The sequence below is a fragment of the Piliocolobus tephrosceles genome, chromosome 2, assembly GCF_002776525.5.
Source record: "Piliocolobus tephrosceles isolate RC106 chromosome 2, ASM277652v3, whole genome shotgun sequence".
In the NCBI taxonomy this organism is placed as follows: Eukaryota; Metazoa; Chordata; class Mammalia; order Primates; family Cercopithecidae; genus Piliocolobus; species Piliocolobus tephrosceles.
Window position 1 is genome coordinate 134,517,345 of NC_045435.1, and position 20,956 is coordinate 134,538,300.

At 36.7% G+C, this 20,956-nt stretch overlaps 1 protein-coding gene across 3 annotated transcripts in view; it reads left to right on the plus strand.

Annotated features, from left to right (window-relative positions):
* MME (membrane metalloendopeptidase) overlaps positions 1–20,956 on the plus strand; it is an 88,227-nt gene that overhangs the window by 34,705 nt on the left and 32,566 nt on the right. For all 3 annotated transcript variants that reach the window (XM_023192251.3, XM_023192252.3, XM_023192253.2), the window contains exons 4-15: positions 358–519; positions 1,851–1,931; positions 2,030–2,125; positions 2,237–2,355; positions 4,123–4,188; positions 10,527–10,661; positions 12,630–12,731; positions 14,465–14,601; positions 14,712–14,805; positions 15,923–16,051; positions 16,839–16,937; positions 19,618–19,698. In XM_023192251.3, coding sequence (XP_023048019.1) covers positions 358–519; positions 1,851–1,931; positions 2,030–2,125; positions 2,237–2,355; positions 4,123–4,188; positions 10,527–10,661; positions 12,630–12,731; positions 14,465–14,601; positions 14,712–14,805; positions 15,923–16,051; positions 16,839–16,937; positions 19,618–19,698 — 1,301 coding nt within the window. The remainder of the gene's footprint in view (positions 1–357; positions 520–1,850; positions 1,932–2,029; positions 2,126–2,236; positions 2,356–4,122; positions 4,189–10,526; positions 10,662–12,629; positions 12,732–14,464; positions 14,602–14,711; positions 14,806–15,922; positions 16,052–16,838; positions 16,938–19,617; positions 19,699–20,956) is intronic.

Below are 20,956 nucleotides of genomic sequence, written 5' to 3' on the forward strand. Positions count from 1 at the left end.
ATGACATACTAACCTCAGGCGCAGGATGGCCAACTCAAAGTAGACCTCTATTCTTTGTTCTTCTGAGATAGGAACTAGCCAGAAAACTTAGTGATTCGGGGGTGGGGTGGGAAGGCTGTAGGACCCAGGGTGGAAGGATCCACACAGTTCAAAATAAAACGAACCAACTATAGTGAAGGAAAAGAGAACTATGCACAGGTAGTATTCCTCATCCACTTGAATTGACTTGTATAAAAAAGAAAACAGAGCATCTGACAAATGGATGCAATCAAAAGGGAGCAATAAGCCTTTTTCTCCTTTTAAGCTTCTTAAGAAATAAACCCATCATTTTATCTAGTGTTTTCTCTGCTCTTGCAGCTGCTCGACTGATCCAAAACATGGATGCCACTGCTGAGCCTTGTGCAGACTTCTTCAAATATGCCTGCGGAGGCTGGTTGAAACGCAATGTCATTCCTGAGACCAGCTCCCGTTACGGCAACTTTGACATTTTAAGAGATGAACTAGAAGTCGTTTTGAAAGGTTAGTGGAGAGTGTGTCTGTGCATCAAAGATTTCTCTCTTAATATGTTCATTTTTTAAATATACAATTGTTAGCCATTACAAGGAATGTCACAGAAGATTAAAAAGTTAATAATCCTTCCAGGATTTATGTGCCACCACCGAGTCACTTTGGTCGTGGCAGACACCGAAATTAATATGGTGACATCTCTTAGCATTCCTGTTTTCATTTGTAGGTATGCAAATGATAAAGTTGTATCATTCCTAGAGATGGCAGGTTTGGGTTTTTGTTTGTTTGTTTGTTTGTTTTTTGAGATGGAATTTTGCTCTTGTCACCCAGGCTGAAGTGCAATGGTGCTATTTCGGCTCACTGCCACCTCTGCCTCCCAGGTTTAAGCGATTCTCCTGCCTCAGCCTCCCAAGTAGCTGAGATTATAGGCACCTGCCATTACACCCAGCCAGTTTTTGTATTTTTAGTAGAGACGGGGTTTCACCATGTTGGCCAAGCTGGTCTCGAACTCCTGACCTCAGTTGATCCACCAGCCTTGGCCTCCCAAAGTGCTGGGATTACAGGCGTGAGCCACTATACTTAGCCAAGATGGTAGTTTTATGTCATTTTACAGTAGAAAAAAAAAATTAAATGATTGGCGCAGAAACCTACTTTTGTAGTCTCCCTACCCAAACCCTGTGTAAAGTCACTGTAAGATGTTACTGAGATTTGCCTTCCCAGCATAGGTATATTCTAACCTGGCTAAGACTGTCTCCCTGGGAAGTTAAGAAATCTAGACAAGTCCCTCCTATCCTCTGTTCTGTGTTCTCCCCTCTTCTAGAAGTTATTTGTAGAAGAACAATTTTTGCTACTTTTTAACATTGAAATAAGTAGGACAATTCAATTCATTCATTTGGAGCATGAACAGTACAGTCACACAAAGATAATTATTTTCCAGCCTTCAAAAGAACTATTCATACTAAATTCCAAATTCCTCTGTGTTATTGTTTTCTTTTTAATCTCAATTTCAAGAAAAGTAACTGTTACCTATGGCAGAGCAGTATGCATCACTGTTCATAAAAAAAAAGATAATCTAGTCAAAAGGACTTTCTTCTAAATTGGCTGATTAAACTGACTCCCAGTTCTGTGCTAGGACTGATAATCTGGTAAGGGGTTTGGTTTTTCCTATAAGGTTTTGGAACTTGGGTGAGGAAATGAATGTACCTCCAGAAAAGCGAGTTTTTTTTTTTCCTTTTTAACTGAACTCCCCTTGCAAATGTTAATTTACTGCAAATGAACAATTATGTTTGCATAGTGAAATAAGCAATTATGTTGATGCATTTTATTAAATGTCCTTATTTCAGATGTCCTTCAGGAACCCAAAACTGAAGATATAATAGCAGTGCAGAAAGCAAAAACATTGTACAGGTCTTGTATAAATGAATGTAAGTGCTCTTCATTTGATTTCATTAGGAGTATGCATATATTGGTGCCAAACTATGCCTAGATTTCTAACTGAATTTATGTTTGTTGTTTTCAAAAGCTGCTATTGACAGCAGAGGTGGAGAACCTCTTCTGAAACTGTTACCAGACATATATGGGTGGCCGGTAGCAACAGAAAACTGGGAGCAAAAATATGGTAAGGCAATTTTCCTACTTAAAAAAATAATTGCCACGTAAAATCTATGTTACTATAATATCGTTAATGAACTGAAGCTTCTAAAGATATTTTTATCTTTTATTGCTTTAGGTGCTTCTTGGACAGCTGAGAAAGCTATTGCACAACTGAATTCTAAATATGGGAAAAAAGTCCTTATTAATTTGTTTGTTGGCACTGATGATAAGAATTCTGTGAATCATGTAATTCATGTAAGTTTGTGTGGCAAATAACTCAAGTTACCTTTAAATTGTAACAAAACTCCCACACACATTGTTGTTATTGGTATTTAGAAATAATGCTATTTTCAATTGAATTGAATAAGCAAGGAGGTAGTATATTCATGCTGTGTCCCTAATACCTGAAGTCCCAATTTTGAAAGTATTTTCTTAATGCTGTGTTTTAGACATTCACCTCTTGCTTCTGCTACCTCTGTTTTAGATACCTCTCCCTTCACAAAACAAATGATAAGAAGGGCTCCAGGCCCCTCCTGTGCAGAAAAAGTTCCTAATTTCTTTTTATGGTACTTGAAAGGAGCATGCTTTGGTTTATAGAAGTAATGCAGGTCTGGAAACCAAAAAATAATAATTGCTTTCAAAAAGAACATAGAAAAGGGATTTTAAACATAATTTTTTTCTCACTAAAGAATATCTGTACTTTTTTCTCAACTAAAGGTAAAAAAAAAGTCTTTCTTTTGAAAGGGATTTATTGTATTTTAAAAAATGTAAACAATTTGATTTAGATACCACCTAAGACTAGATTAATGAATATGTTTGGAATGTACTGAAAAATTTAGAGTTTTTCTTTCCTCCTTTTTTTTTCCTTGGTTTCCTGTATAAAGAATTATACCAAAAATTGCAGGTTACTGAATCACCTAATCATATCTGTGTCACTATTGCATAAATCTTTATGGTCATTTGTATTAAAATCATGAAAGGAATTGAACCCAAATCTCCTGCAGGGGACTCTTTCTCTTCTGAAACTTTCTCCTTGCAGGATCACCTTGAGGGCCAGGGCATGGGGAAGGATCAGGGCCCTTCAGGTGGAGATATCTTCTGGCTCTTTCCATACCAGTTCTTTGGGTTATGTTTCTTTTGTATTGGCCTAGGCCCTCCACAGCTGCTAGGATTCTCTCTTTAACCCAGAAATGCTCTGTTTCACCTCCACACTCATGTTGCCATGCAGTGAGTCAGAAACAATCTCGCAAAGCTGCAAGTATGCCCAGGTAGCTCTCACTTGGGTATTATAGATGGACTAGACACATTAGCGCAGAACTGAGTTTCATCTTTCACACCCTTAACTGCTATCTGGGTCTACTGAGGTTCTTCTGAGCAGAGCAGCTTTGGGGGGAACCATGGAGAAGTCGCTTCCATTCCCTTAGAGTAGAGAATCTTAAAAAACATTTTCTGGCACAAGTTACATTAGCTAAAAGGTTCTGGAGTTACCTTAGAGGTTTTCCACTTCTCCTCCCCTTCTCCCCATCCATCCAAATCAACTTGAAGACTATTAACCCACTCCCTCCAATGAAAGGGGATCCCAACTAAGGGTGGGAGCAGATGAAAATGTTCCCAGGGAAGCACATTAGAATCTCCGGATTCTGTGAAATCCGGAGAAATCTGGGAAATCTGTGAATAGGTAATTTAGAAATTTCCACGTCCTGGAATCTAACATGTTTTTGTTCACTTGCACCTTCTGCTCTGCATTAAAAATCCCTCCCAGTAAATCTTTTGTTCGCTTTCTTTTGTTTTCCTTAAATATCTGCAGCACAGTCCTCCAGATTATCTAACTGCCCATTAGTATAACACTTACAAGTAGTGTAGAACCCATTTCCTAACTAGGTATTTACTCAGTGTCTGATGGTTACCCCTATAAACAGCAAGAGTAGGATCTTTCACATACATAGATAGACATGCTTGTATTTTTCTAACTTTTCTATATTCGCTGAATGATTTATTTTCTTTCATGTATATTTTTTACAGATTGACCAACCTCGACTTGGCCTCCCTTCTAGAGATTACTATGAATGCACTGGAATCTATAAAGAGGTAAAAAGAAAAAGAAAATAACCAAAACCAAACTACAGAACCATCTGGTGTAAACTTATAAGTAACAAGCAAGGCCAAAATCAAATTTAGCCCTCTGATGTTTTTCATTCATGACAGGGACTTAAAATTACACATAATAGTGAGCTGTCTTTGATAGAATGAATATTCTCAATAGAATGAATGAAGGTATTTTACAAAACTAGGAAATTTGAAATTCCTTATTTGTATCTTGGTTTTTAGTATTTAAAACATATGATCTATTTTGAAAATTGCTCTAACATCAGCCTCCTCTGTGTTTTTCTTAGTCTATTTGGTCAAAGTTGGTTCGCCAGTGCCCTGTTCACATGTCAAGCCATAGGAAAAAGAAAGAGGGAAGTGGTAGACAAATAGTTAACTTTTATGTAAATGGTGCAGAACTTGCATACATTCCATTGATTAAAACATTGTCATGTGGCCACAACTAAATATAAAGGAGGCAGGAAAATGTAGTCTTGAGCAGAATGGCCATGTCTGTGCCTTGTTAAAAGTTGGTTGGCAGAGAGGAAGGTCGTATCATTTAAAAGCTGAGGAGCACATATACCAATGTCATTTAGCAGAGTCTGCCACAGTTTACATCCACTGATCTAGGAAATACTGTATTTGTGATCAAATAACACAGTGGTGATCAAATCTAGAATCAGAAATATGTTTATAGAATTTATGGGTGAGAAATCTGAGGCTCAGAAGTTTGCCCTCAACACTCAGCAAAAGAGTAGTATAGTGGCAAACTTTGCTCCTTCTCTCTTCTTCATTCTATTACATTATTACAATCTCTTAAGAGTTGGTACTTCATACTAGTAGAGTTCTTTGAATGAGCAAATGATAGAGGAAACTCACCTGCACTGGCACTTACAGCCCGTAAGTTATTCTCAGCTTAAATTAGGTGCTCTTCAACACTGAATCAGACTAGCAAACACGCACCATGCTTGCTGCCTCGCTCCTCTTCCACAACTATGTACTTTTGGTGACATCCTTCTTTCCTGCTAACCTGAGATCCTGGAATTCTTCTCAAGGCAGAGTGCTCCAAGCTGTAAGCAATCTCCTTTCAGTGGAAGGGAGTTGCATATAAAATAAAAGCTACATGTCATCCCAGAAATGGGTAATTATCTGAATATTTCTGCACCCTCTCCCTCTTTTTAAATCCATTCTTTTGGGCATGGAGGTGACAGTGTGTGTTGTTACAGTAAGAATTCCAATGTTATCCTTATAAAAATAAGGATTTCTACTCTCTCCTAATCCCTACCACCTGCAATCCCTCAGTTTCCCCTGTATCTCTAGCAAGTTATCAAATAAAAGTTAATTCTAATTTTTCCACTACTCTGCTATCTCTGAAAGATGTCAACCACCGTAAGTATTTCTGTCTTGTGTCTTATTGCTTCATGAACAAAAAATGGTGAGAAGTGTGGAATAACAAGTTTACCTTCAGCAGAGGAGTTATAAATCTGGAAGAAATGTTAATATCAGTGTATCATTGGGCTTCAATGATTTTCTCCCTTATAGGCTTTTATATATGCTTTTCCCTTTGCCTAGAACTTGCCCCCCCACACACACCACCTGCACACACTCTTTCCTCTAATATAGTTTTCCTGGCACCCAGGTTTCTGTATACTTCTTATTTAATGTCTTTTTTTTTCTATAAAACTGTAAATTAAATGGAAACAATGCTGTGTCTCATTGCCCTTTGCTCTTTTTCTGATACCTACCTCAGTTTCTGGTCCTTAAATACTACAGAATCAGTGAATGAATGATTGAGGGGGAAGATGGCAGGGAAGAGAGGAAACAAAAGAAAGAAGAACCCAATCTTCAGGAAGCCCATCTTGTTTCCTTCCCTTGATTCTGGGAAACGTGAGCTTTAGGGCGTCAACAGCTAATAGCATACATTTCTTGAGCATTTTACAAACTCTGTGTTCTCTTGCCTCTTTTCAATCCCCAGTTATTTCTTTGCTAAACTCAGTTTGCTGAGGTATATTTATACAACCAATGGGTATCATGCACTTGCAATTTACATTATTTTATTGAAGATAACCAAGAGGAGTTTTGAGAATTGGCATAGGATCACCAACTTTTTTTGTCAAATAAAGATGTTTTTAGACCAGAGAAGTCTGGCTTCCTTGCATATCGCTGTAGCCTATAATTTTAAAACTTTAGTGTGGGGTCTACCTTCTGCAGATATGCCTCAGAGCCTGAGGATCAGGGAGGGTCACACTCCCTCGTCAGTCAAAAGTACTCTAATCATAGGTCTCCTTGATCAGATTATTAACTCAGCCCGTTTCCCCAGGTCTTCTTTGATCCTTTCTTCCAGGATAACCCAGGTCATCCAGAGGAATCATCTTCCATAATCTTAAAACCAAACTTCTTATCAACTATGAAAATAGCCCCTATAATTACTAAGACAGATCATTTCACTTTACAGAAATCCTTTTTTTTTTTTTTGCTTTGGATACCCGCATAATGGAATTTTTGTGTTGTAATATTTGATTATTATTACAATCTAGAAAGGAAAAGTGATATGGAACAGTTGCATCATCTCAGAAAGGGGCCCACATTCACCGTGTCTGCCATTCCTAACAAACTGTTCTCAAAATATTCTCGTCAAGGAGCTTCTTGTGATATATCTTTGTTAAAGAGGTGGAACCTGAGTTCTGAGGTATTCTGATTATCTGAAGAGATTACTTAATGACACACTGCTACCTCAAAGAACAGAGTAGTGAGATTCAAAACAATTCTATGCATTACAGGAGTACGAATTTCTATGCTAGGTAAACAATACGAAAGATACACATGGCCCATAAACATAACCATGCCCATTCACAAAATTTTTAAATAGAACCAACCAGCCCCCTTATGTGAGAGAGTTCTTATATATTGATTCACTGAGAGGAATGAGGACCTTAATTTTCTTAAGGAATCACCTACCTTCAAAAGAGTCTGAACTCTGTATTGGGGGCGAATTGGAATTGGTCTCAAAGCTTCCCTTTCTCTACCTTCTTAGCGTATCAAGAGCAATTGTTATCTTACTTTGTTCTCCTTCATAAAGAAATCTAAAGGTTAGGAATCCAAAATATTTGAGCATAATTAGATAATAGATATATTTATGCTCTGTACTGATGTTTGAGAAGGAGAAATAAGTGAGGTTAGTGGTTTCCAACCCTAAGGACTACTTTGTGTGTGCCACTTACAGGGCTCTGTGAAGAAACACCTCACATATACACACACTTCAAAAGCCACTATGATTTATTTTACTTGTGTGTTTATACATCAACAAAATATTTCTTTGAGTAGAGCATTTCAGGACTAAAAGAAAAGCGAGAAAACCACTGGGGCTAGAGTTTGAGAGCATAAGGAGGTGGGGAAGGAACTGGAGAGTAGAAGCTACAGGGTATACTGCTGCCAGGCATGGCTAGGGAGGAGAAGCCAGAGTTATAAAGAAGTTTAGAGCCTTCACAAAATCTGGGGTTCATAAAAATGGAGACATTTTAGGGATGAGGATAGAGGACTTGGAACATGGGCATGATGGACTGAAACCAGAAAGTGATGACCCAGAGTCTGTGCGCCGTGCGCCTAGATCAGAAAAGCCAGAAGAAGTCTCCAAATTGTACGTACCTGGGAAAGAGTACAGGCTGAGATTGGCCATCCTGTAGATGAGCAGGTGCAAGCTCGAACGGAGACTTAACAACAGGGGATTTTCTTTGTCCACCTACCCAATGTACAAGCTGAGAGAAACTGTTCAGGACTTGAGCTAAGAATAGAAGTTCCAAGAAAATAGGAAGTGAAAGAAACTTAATATATTTACAGTTTAACTTTATTTTTTTTTAATTCAACAGATCTTCATTGAGCTTATGCTATGTGACAAATACTTTTCTAGGCAGTAGCGATTCCAAGGAAACAAGGTCCTTGTTCTCATGAAACTCATGTCCTATGGGAAGAGATAGACAATCAATAACCAAGTAAATAATTTAAGGAAATGAGACAAATTGTGAGTGTTATTAAGAAAATAAATCAAGGTGATAGAATAACAAGTCACTTGTGTAAGGCATGGGTGATTCAATTTGGCTTGCTTAAACCATCTCTGACTGCTGTTTGTAGAATGTGTTTCAATGGAAGCAGAGAGATCAGAGAAGGCCACATGGTAATTCATGTGAAAGATAATGATGGATTCAGATGGTGGCAAGTCAGATAGAGAAATCTGAGCAGACCTGAGATAATCTTGTGTAGGTGGCTCTATCATTATAGGGAACCAGTTTGTGTATTTTAAACTGCTCGGCCAATATGTGCCTCGGTGATACATGGCGGAGCTTGTCTCACTGCATAACACAGCTATGACATGATAAGACAGAGCTTGCAAGGGAAACTGCTGACATCGCTTTGTCCTTTCTGGCACCAGGTGACTAATAGACAGTTTCACTCAGTTCAGTTATCTGTGTTTAAGAAAACAAAAGGGGGCTTTTAAACATGAGATTTAGTGAATATGACAGAGAATTTTTTAGATCAACTGAACTCAGTTTGTAAAAAGAACTAGATTCAGCCCCCCAAGCATGGAATAAACCTTAGAAGTTATACAAGAAGTTGTACAAATCTTCAGGTTCTTATTAATAACCTGATGAAAGCCCCAAATGGTCCCTATGCTGGTCTGAGTTTGGGTCCTCTTAGGTCCCATGTTCCTCCTGCTCTAGTGTCCTGCTTGACTGGGGGCTATTTTTTATTTCCAGTGCCCAGAAATGGCTGCGTGACTATGTTTGCAGTCTGTTGGAGGGAAGCAGGCCTCTGAGGTAGTGAGCATAGTACCTGATAGTTAGTGTTTCAACCCTTGCTCCACTCTCCCTCCACCCGCTGGTAATCCTCAGCATCTATTATTGCCATCTCTATGTCCATAAGTACCCAATATTTAGATGTACCTTTGCACTGACAGTGAATATAAGGATGACCCTTTCACTTCTAATTGTTCAGTAAGGATGTAAAATATTCTTAAAACTCTGGAAATGTTAAAGCACATTATAGCACACTTTATAGCCTTTCTTTGTATTTACCCTGCAAACAAGTCTTTGAAGCATAGAAATCTCACCTATCCATAATCACAATTGACTGCTTTACTAAATTTTAAAATGAGGTGGAATCATAATGTATTTTAGTTGCTAATAGGTAATAATGGCTAATAAATAGCAATTGGTTCAAACCTAACGAAAGTGGGACTCAATTTCCTAGTGTTCTTGCCACTACGAACTTGAATAAGTCATTTACATATTCTGTAAAAGGTTAGTAATACAACTATTCTATAGTTTACTTTTGCAAATTAAGATGTATGTGAAGATAAAATATAAAGAATTTGAGTTATTAGAAGAAACCTAATATCTAAATCTATGGTATCTTATAGTGAAAGTTTACAGTAACAGGAGCTATTTATGGAATGAACTAAAACCTACAGGTGTGTGTTGCTGGAGCTCCTGACAACACAGCTTCATAAAAAAGAAACTGCTTGACTCAAGGAGACAGATAAAAAGATGTCTGATTTTGTTATATGAGTTTATGGTCATGTCTCCATGAATAGTTGACAACATGATTATATATGAGCACAGAAAAACTGAGAAAAAGAGATTTGGTAAAGAAATAAATTATTATGGCTGGGCACAGTGGCTCATGCCTGTAATCCTAGCACTTTGGGAGACCGAGGCAGGCGGATCACAAGGTCAAGAGTTTCAGACCAGCCTGGCCAACATAGTGAAATCCTGTCTCTACTGAAAATACAAAAAATTAGCTGGGTGTGGTATGGTGGGCGCCTGTAATCCCAGCTACTTGGGAGGCTGAGGCATGAGAATCACTTGAACCCTAGAGGTGGAGGTTGCAGTGAGCTGAGATAACGCCACTGCACTCCAGTCTGGGCAACAGTGCGAGACTCCATGTCAATAAAAAATAAAATAAAATTTAAAAAGAAATGTATTATTGTTCACAGAAAAAAAATTAGTATATGTTATTGCTTATCAAGTGTTTTGCAACTCATTCTAATTAAGGCAAAATAACTTTATTGAAAATTGAAAATTACAAAGTCTCCATAACCAAGTGGTTATACATTACTTAGTAATTTCAAAGTGATACCTCATTGCTCTCCTTTAAGCTCTAATTCAAAGATATATTGACTGTCTAAGAATCTGTGAAGGTCATTTCTTTAAGTATTTAGAAAAGGATTTTTATTTTACTAAGGTTATCTATTACCAAAGATTAATATTGAAATGAAAATGAATTTTAAGTACCATGATGAATATTTAGAGCTTCTCCAACAGTTTAGTACTATTTATTTCTTGCAGGCTTGTACAGCATATGTGGATTTTATGATTTCTGTGGCCAGATTGATTCGTCAGGAAGAAAGATTGCCCATCGATGAAAACCAGCTTGCTTTGGAAATGAATAAAGTTATGGAATTGGAAAAAGAAATTGCCAATGTAAAACGCATTTTTTTCTGATATACCGAATAATGTCAACCGCTTTCTTTTTCTTTCCCCTCTCTATCATACTTTAAGAGTAAAAGGTACAGCACTTTAACCAAGTAGTAAAAATGCATGGCTTGGTAATAGATCATTGACTTCAAAAGGACCTTTGAAACTAAAGAATTTTATAGTAAACTGGGTTCCTGACATTTAAAAGACACACTAAATTGGACAAATATTAAGCTAGAAACACTTAATTGCCTGTTATAAGTGGATTTCATCAGAATTCTACCATTTACAGTCAAACTGTTGTTAGATGCCCCTCAGACTCAGGGCAAATGCAAAGCTGTTTTAGTTTAGATATGTATAGAATGTTACTTTATTTTAAAGTTTAAAGTGATCACAGAGATTGTCTCTATTTCTTTGCTAAGAAGTATTAAACCCCTGAACATAGCCATGTGGCAATGTGATACCACTGAGTTCAAATTGTCAGGCTGCTGAGCTGACAGAGGATAAGACAATAATTTCGCAACAAAGCCCAAGGAGTGTATTCCTGAATTTCTTCTGGCTCTAGATCAACCCTTGGAGTCTGAGTTGGCACTTTCTTCCCTGATGATTCTTTGATAGGGCACTGCAGTCTCTGAGTATAAACAGCATCCAGGTTATTGTTTAAACCTATGGTCAGAGTCAGTCTAGGACCCACAGAGTTCTCTTTGTCATTGCAAACAACAACCTGCATCCCTGACTCCCTATCTACTTGCCCCTGCCATGTAAGCTCATCAGAATCTTGAAGAGTCAAGATCGTGGAGGGCAATTTTAGCTTTCCTGGGGCTATGGGAAACCAAAAATCTCCTATCAGAACCAGGCTGTTCTTGGAGGGGCCACTGAATGAATGGCATTTGAATGGGTTACATGTGGTTCTGTGTTGGAAACAGACTTGCTAGAGGAGAAATGTTTCCTGCTCTGGGTTTTTGCCACTTGCACCTTCCCAGACCATACTCTCCTTTGACCAGCATCAGCTCTGTAGTTGTTGTGTCTTATCTCAACATTATGTGTCTATATTTTCAGTCTTGTATTAGACTCTTGTATGAGATGGGCATGAGGCCTTAGCCGTTGTTGAATCATTTATGCATCTCTAACAAAATCCAGCATAGTATTGCACGTAGGACATGTTCAATAAATAATTGTTTTCAGTACATGAATAGGTAAGTGACCTAAAGCGGAAACTGGAGCCATAGTCACTGAGAAATAATTCCAATTTTAAACCTTTACCTTTTGTCTCTTCTCACTTAAAATTGCTTTTCCTCATTTCAGCCACTAGTTGGGGAGTTGTTATTGCAATTTTTTTTTTTAATTCAGTGAAAGAAATAAAATTGGATGCTGCTGCATGTAGAGCACTAAACTGGTCTGGCAGGGTGGGAGAACGGTCACAAAGGAAGGTCCATAATGTTGCCACTCTCAGATAACTTGCAACCAAATTGTGCTCTGTACCAGGAATTTTCTGTGTTACTTGCCATAAATTCTTGTAGAAACAGTGGCACCTATTTTTCCTTGCTGAATTTTAACTAGGACACTGAATGGTAACGGTGAAGATGGGAGAAAGAGTATTTAAGAGAGAAAATGGAGATGACCATATCAAAGAAAGTTAAAATATGAAACATTCACAGACACAACTGAACTGGCCTTTAGCCATAGCTCATAAATATTGCTTATACGGCTTGGCAGTTGTCAAAATGTAGAAAGATTTTTTAAAAATTTTAAACTTGACACCACAGCCAAATCTCAATAATACTTACTAAATAAATATACTCCAAAAATCTCTTACATTTCACTTTTTTTGAAATGACAAAACAAACTACAAAAACAAGTACAGAATAGGACTTAAATTATGTTATATCTATCCTATATTTTACCCTCAAGTATAGTTATGTTTTTCTAAAGAATTCTTAATTCTAAAATAATGATTAAAAATTAAATCCATAGGCTACAGCTAAACCTGAAGATCGAAATGATCCAATGCTTCTTTATAACAAAATGACATTGGCCCAGATCCAAAGTAACTTTTCACTAGAGATCAATGGGAAGGTAAGTGGTAAGTTTTTTGTGCTCTCTTATTGTGCCATTTTCTAAATTATAACATTGAAATACTCTTTCTAAAATTCGTCAAGGTTTTATTTATTGAAATAAATGAACTTCAATTCCTTTTTTTTTTTTTTTTTTTTTTTTTTTTGAGACAGGGTCTCGTTCTGTTGCCCAGGCTGGAGTACAGTGACACAATCTTGGCTCACTACAACCTCCACCTCCTAGGCTCAAGCAATTCTCCTGCCTCAGCCTCCCAAGTAGCTGGGATTACAGGCATGCACCACCACACCTGGCTAATTCCTGTATTTTTAGTAGAGAGGAGGTTTGGCCAATCTGGTCTCGAACTCCTGAGCTCAAGTGATCCGCCGGCCACAGCCTCCCAAAGTGTTAGGATTACAGGTGTGAGACACCTCTCTCAGCTGCTAAAATTCCTTTTAAGGCAGCTATACAATACTAGAAACTACCACAGGAAAGGGTTTGGAAAATTCTAAAACTGAACATCTTTCTGAGAGGCCATTATATAGTCATCAGACTTGGACAGTCACACAATAAAAGCACTAGATTTCCTTTTAACTCTGAAAAATGATAATTTATTCATAGAACTTCCCATGTTCTCATCAAGGCCATCTACAGAGGTGTTCAGAACAATAATTCAGAAATAGAACACAAATAAAAAGAAAATCTCTCTTATAGATTCCATTTATAAACAGCAATTGACTTCTTTTTCCTTACCTAGTACCCAATAATCTCTTTTTGTGGCTATGCATTTATTCTTGTATGTTAGTTGACGCACACAGCCAAGAAATGAAGCAACACCTATGGGAAAATCTACAAACTACCACATTCAGCGATGACATTCTCTTTGGCACTAATTCTAGTTAACAAGGACTTTTCCAAAGGCATAAATTATTGAGTTAGATATCTTACATATATTTTTAATATAATAAGTGTTTAATAAATATGTTTTGAAAGAACTACCTAAATCACCAAAGGAAATGAAGAAAAGTGCATAGCATAGCACCCCATACTCAGCAGGTGCTGTGTGCTTGTGTTTGTGTGTGTAAAATACAGCCTAAGATATTGATAGTCTTAAACATTATCAATTCCCATTTAGAAAGACAAGATTTCATCTTTTGACAACTCCAAACTTAGCTTCTGAAGTGTAGACATGGCATGCCTGTAGAGCCAATATTGATAATTGAAAAGATGCTGTTTTCTTTGACTTCATAATATCATTGTACCACTGCTATAACAGTATGTTTTCATCTGTAATAGAATTTCCACTGAGATGTGTTACTGTGTTTGAATGGTTTATTAATATCCATTTTTAAAAGATAAACACTTTATACACGTTTCCATTTTTGCCTCAACCAAAAAAGCTTTATTTTTAAATTTAAATTTAAATTCTATTTTTATTTCAGTATTGGTTAGACAAAGAAGATGACATTACGCCTAATTTCTAGGTATATGTTCCCTAAGCTTAAAGGCTTTGTTTTTACTCTTAAATGGTTGGTTTAATTATTCTATGTAAATAATCATTTGAAGAGCTAGTTTTTATTTAAAAACTGATTGAAACAGTTGAGGAAGAATCCCAAGTGAATATCAAACTGATCAATGTGATAATTATGTGATGCAAGTGACACCCCTTAATGTCCAACCCTCTAACTATAACTGAATCTTGGAACCAAGAAGAGAAATACACAATTTCTGAATGTTTCATGCCTGCTTTTTTCCAGCCATTCAGCTGGTTAAATTTCACAAATGAAATCATGTCAACTGTGAATATTAGTATTACAAATGAGGAAGATGTGGTTGTTTATGCTCCAGAATATTTAACCAAACTTAAGCCCATTCTTACCAAATATTCTGCCAGGTAGGTATGTCACAGTCCCCATGTCTTCAAAGTTTGTATTTCATATCACTCTTCAGAAGCTTTGCAGCCTCATCTTTTCTGTTACTGGGTGGTGGTTTTTTTTTATACAGAGATCTTCAAAATTTAATGTCCTGGAGATTCATAATGGATCTTGTAAGCAGCCTCAGCCGAACCTACAAGGAGTCCAGAAATGCTTTCCGCAAGGTGAAGAAAAAATCTCTCTTTTCTTAAGACTTAAAGCATAAAGTGATACATGGTTATGAAGGCTTGCCATGTACACTGCTAGGACATGGTGAACTTTGCGAAGGGACAGAATGCCAAAGTTGGTTATCTTGCACATATTTAGGATACGTTGCCGAGGAAGATACGTCTTCATGGGCTTCACCATCTTATGATGGTCTACGTGGCACCATGATTGCATTGTCCTGTAAGGAGTCACATTTGGTTATTTAACCAGTTCGTGAAATAATCCCGTCTTGATTTTTGTTGTTGTTGTTGTTATTGTGTTAAAAGTAATTTTGGGGTTATCTATTTTAATTAACTTGATTTTCAGGTGCTCATTGCACATTGGACATATACACAGATGGACTATATTGATGTGGGCGGTCTATTGAAAGTACCCCTACCTGGAGTTAAATAAGACCGTTTCTTAGCCTATACCTCTGTTATTTAAACCATCACCATTTTGGTACTGTGGTGAGGGGAGTAGGCAGTAGAGATTGAGGAAGGAGAGACTCCAGCAAACATGTTATTTGGAGTCTTGGAAAGAAAATAACATTGATTGATTAAAATGTCCAGTTTTTGTTTTTAAAAATAAAATGTAGACATCTTTTTAAATTAAAGAATGCAAAAATGGTATTGTGCTGAATCTCCCTTGCTTAGGTTATCCTGTTATTCTTAAATCTATACACATACAGTTTCCCTAAGTACTCAGAGTTCAGCTAAAACCTTGAAAAGCAGTAATGTGTTTTCTCATATACCATATTTCCCCCATTAGATTTATTGAATATAACTTCACATTTATGTTTGTGCAGTGGTTACAATGTTGTATTTTTTTCTAATGCTTTCTACAATGATACTAACTTGTAACAGCAAAAAGTTCTACTGGGGCATCTACTGAAAATATACCTAGTTTTCAGATCATATATAAGTAAACAATCCATTTGGATTAGATTTCATGCTAGGCTAGGAATATATGCCTTGTGAGGAGAAGTGATGAATATTTCAAGAACTTAGACGAGACATTTGTGAAATATGTGCTCTTAACATGCTCCAGACCTGTCCTTCTGGTCAAACGCCATTTCCTTTTCCTCTTCCATAGGCCCTTTATGGTACAACCTCAGAAACAGCAACTTGGAGACGTTGTGCAAACTATGTCAATGGGAATATGGAAAATGCTGTGGGGAGGCTTTATGTGGAAGCAGCATTTGCTGGAGAGAGTAAACACGTGGTAATGTTTTCAGAGTGATACACTGTCAGTTATATAGGGCACTATCAGTTTGTTCACACTGATGAGCGATTACAGTTCTCCATCATTTGGCTAAAATTTTATTAATTTAGGCAGAGAACCTCTGAATCATAATATGCCATTGTTTCCCAATAAATCTTCCCTTGCCTTCCCCAAGAGTCTAGTTATGTTTCTGCTCCTAATACTGTCTAGTCCAAAACCAGCTCACCGGTTTCCAGAAGCAGTGTATTTGGAGTACCCAGCAACATGTTCTATTTATATAGTCATTTATAAACTCTTCTATTATCAAAATTGCCCCAAAATTAGTATTTTCTTAAAAACATAGAAAGTAAAACAGGATTCATTTGGAGTATTAAAAAAGTGCTTTATTTTTCATTGTTAGGAAAATGAAGACAGTGGTACTTAATGGTATGGTGAAAGAATTTATTGAAATGTTACTTTATGCTTAGCTAAACCATTAATGGTAATGACAACCCTAATATTTTATGTTAGTTCTTCCAGTATGATAGTGAAACCATTACATTCCGAAAATGATTTTTACCTTATTGCATATATTAAGACCTATTTAATCAAGAGTATTGATAATAGCAATATTGCTTTTAAAATATAATGGTCCCATATATCTGTTAGCTTAGGTCACAGTTTGTCTATAAATTTACATTTATTAACATATTAAGTCATACAAAGATAGCATGTAGCTCTATTTTTAAAAATCTGTGTTACAAAGAATGAATTAATGACCTATATTTGTCTTCTGTTCTAATTTGAGGTTGAGGATTTGATTGCACAGATCCGAGAAGTTTTTATTCAGACTTTAGATGACCTCACTTGGATGGATGCCGAGACCAAAAAGAGAGCTGAAGAAAAGGTAAAGAGCAAGCAGCTAACCAGCAAAGAAAAATCTGTATAGGAAAAGTTAACTTTAAAAACATTTAGGAAAAAAAATATAATCAAAGATTGCATAAAAACTTGTAAGCTCTTTCAATATGTAATATTTCCCAAAAGAGTTTTTGTGGATAAAGATGTATTTCTACAATTTGAATCTTTTATCTCTGCAACCAGTACTCTAGCAAGGTGAAAATGTTAAATTTCTGTTCAAGCAAATGTAAGGTGGTGCATTATTGGTGCATTATAAGATCTATAATTAAAGAGATGTTGAAGAAGCTTTTTGATAACTATTCCTGCCCACCCATAATGTGCAGCTTTTATTGAGACTTTTACTCTCTTGCATAAGAATAAGTCTAAGATTTCTCAGGAAATCTTAGGTTTAAATTTACTGTGATCATTTGTCTTTATAATTATATAACAACTACGGGGAATATGGTCCTGTGAAAACTGAACCTTCTTTATGAGCAACATTCACATGCATCCTGACTAATCTCTGTAGTTAGGGTGGCAGAAAAAGCAGACTCTTTGGATTGATAGAGGAGACCATAATAAATGTATTTTAATAAGATAATCAACCTCTGGTCTAGTTTTCTTTTAGAATTAAATCACATGGAAGGATTATCTTCTTTCAGCTCTCAAAGAGCCCTGAGTGGGTTAGGCTTAGAACCTCAGCCCCCAGTATTGCTATTTTTCCGTCACTCTGGGCAGCTCTTCAGACATTCAGGTTGGATTTGCTCCTTTCATGTCACAGCTGTGCATGACATGGTTCTGCTTGGTAAAGCCAGTTGGATTGTTCTGGATCAGCATTTCCAAAGTGGTGTCACGAAATACCGGACATGCAAGTTGTTCCACAAGAGGCTCATAGTCAAAAGAGTTTAGTATACAATTCTCATAGGAAGGCTTCCCTCATCTCACCTGAGGCTAGGTTACATGCTCCTAGGGTGTGATTTTATCATACCTGGGAGTTAATATTTATTTCACTGCTTATCATTGCTGTTTACAATAAGCTCTTTATGGGTGGGGGCGGGGGGACAGAAAATATTGCCTAGCGTTATATCCTCAGTCCTTTACAACATACATGGCCTTTGGAAGATCCTTGAAATATGTTGAGTGAATAAATTGACAAATCAATTTCCCATCTTGGACATTTATAATAACTTATGATTCTAACCTTATAATCTAACCCATTTTTAATTGTAAGAAGTCCTGCAATAAAGAAACTTGCTTAATGTTTTTGCTACAGTATTTACCCAAAGTAATTGACAATGAATTTTTTTGTGTGTACTAGTTTATACTTTCTGTAGAATTTGTATCCTTTAGCACACTCTTTAAGGAAATGTCTTATAGGAAATAAAGTATCATTGAGTGGGGGCTGGTTTGTCATGACTGATGGCAAACCTACAAGAAAATGGATTTGGCCTCAGTGACTTCAGTGATACATATGAGGTCTGATCCACTGACTGGGGAAACCCTGGGCTCAAGTAATAGATTTACGATAAAACCACATCCATTTGATGGCAAACCATGTAACTCGGAGATACAGGCTAAACTCCTCATGAAAATTTTAAATTAATTAAATTATTTAAGAGTGATATGAAGTGGTAGAATCAGAAGTCAAATATCATTGAGAAAACCAAGATAGAAATAAAACAAAAATAGAAATAGCAAGTAGTAAACAAGTGATAATGAAATAATAAAATAAGTAAAGTAAGCCATTTTAAAATAATTTAAAATGAACTTTAGAAATAGTGGTAAATAGGCCGGGTGCAGTGGCTCACTGGTGTAATCCCATCACTTTGGGAGGCCAAGGCAGGCAGATTGCTTGAGCCCAGGAGTTTCAGACCACGTTTTGGGCAACGTGGCAAAACGCTGTCTCTACAAAAAGTACAAAAATTATCTGGGGTGGTGGTGCATATTTGGGGGGCTGAAATGGGAAGATCACTTGAGCCCAGGAGGTAGAGGCTGCAGTGATCCCTGATTGCGCCACTGCACTTCAGCCTGGGCAACAGAGCAAGACCTTGTCTCAAAAGAAAAAAAAAAAAAAAAAGCAAGAAAGATAGTAGTAAATACATGATAAATATGAGCTGGAATAACAAGGAAAACTCTGTTTTCCACTTACCTAATTAATGCCATTATTGAACTTGAGAAGATAGGTACACTGACTTTGGAGAATAAAGGAGAACATAAAAACTCCAGGAACCAATATTTAGGAATAATATTCGCAGTAAACCTATAAGCCCATATCTGTTTTCTCAGCCAAATCAATGAGGCAGAAAGATAATTATAACCTGTTAGAATGGAAGCTCTAAATATTACTCCTTCTAAAAACTTGAAAAAATAAAAAAGCCTTTGAGAGAAAAAGTTCATAAAACTACAAAATATGTGGAACAATGAGTTTTGTCAGTTTTCATGTTGGTTTTCTTGAGAAAGCTGCAGCCTGTAAGGATAAGGCATTAGAAACTCAATTTCAGACCCAATTTTCCTTTGTTCTTGAATGTCCCAGGAAAGATCCATTGCAAAGTTCTCTGTTTAAGAATGTCAGACACTCGTTTTATGAACAGTATAGATCAAGTTATTCAATTGCTAATCATGGACAGATTATAAGTGTGTATCTGAAAGTTACATAATCATCTTCACATTCAATATTATAATTTTCATAGGCCTTAGCAATTAAAGAAAGGATCGGCTATCCTGATGACATTGTTTCAAATGATAACAAACTGAATAATGAGTACCTTGAGGTAAGTCTCTATAAAGACTCTGGACTACTGATCCTTAGGGCTGATAGTAGTGTCATTTTTAGCTATGGGGTACCTGAAATGTGAAGTAGCCTAAAACCACAGGTCATATTATATAAAGCCTTCAACGCTGGCAATGCTGGTGCCAGAATGACATTTGTTTTCGCCTTTTTGTTTTCATTAGCCAGGACTATATTTGGTTATTGTTCATTTGGTTTCCAGATATTCCATTTTAAGGACAGTGAGTAAAATCTGGTGTCCTTTAAAGAGTATCAAGGAAGGGATAGACGTCAAGATGGTGAACAACAGGCAAGCTCCTTATCACGTTTTACACAGGCTTCGAGTTTTCCTCCACCTTCTAAGTTTTCCTCTACTGGATAAACCAGTTCATGCCTACTGTATTTTAAAAACAAAACAAAACAAACCCTGATATTTGAGAACTGGAAACTATTTTGTTCTGCCCTGGTAATGTAACAGTTAAAAGAGCAGAGAGTTGCTTAAAGTCACTACAGTGCTGATTTCAGATTCAACTGAAAGTCCTGTTGCTAACTTTGTGGTCACCACAACTCCATGATACCCTGGTGACAGCGAGGTGATCCTTGCCCAGGTCCTGGGATGACAATGATTCCTCATTCATTGATTACTAGTCTAGCATGGGGATTTGGAAGCCATACTGCCTTCTTCTCTCTTTCCATTTGCAGAAGAAACTTGACTTTCTCTTTTAAATGATCTGGTCACAGTTGCAAGCCCCAGGGGTCCTTATAGCAGGAGGGTAGTGGCTAGGAACATAGACTCAAAACCAAGTTCCTTGATTCCAGATCCCAGTTCCGCCACTCAGTTTGACTAAATTGTATCTCAGTTTCCTTGACTTTAAAATGGGGATAGGAGCCCTTAGTTCATCGGTATTAAATGAGCATAATATTAGATTCTATTAGTATAATAGAATTGAATGAGTATAATGCATAATTTGAAGAACTTAGAACAGTACTTGGCACATGGTAAGTACTAAAGAAGAATGTATTATCCATATGTGTTATGTGAAGATTAATGTCATTAATGTGAGGTTTGTTTGACACTTGATTTCATTTGATTATCATAAAATAATAGACTGAATTTGTGATTTGGCTGGAGTACTGACCTGTGATATACTAATAGAATTAGGTTAATTGTAACTACATCCTTTTTTGTAAGTTTTTTAATGCTCTCTCTTAACTTTATTGACTGATATAATTTAAGAAAATCCCTATGATTTTTAGCAAAA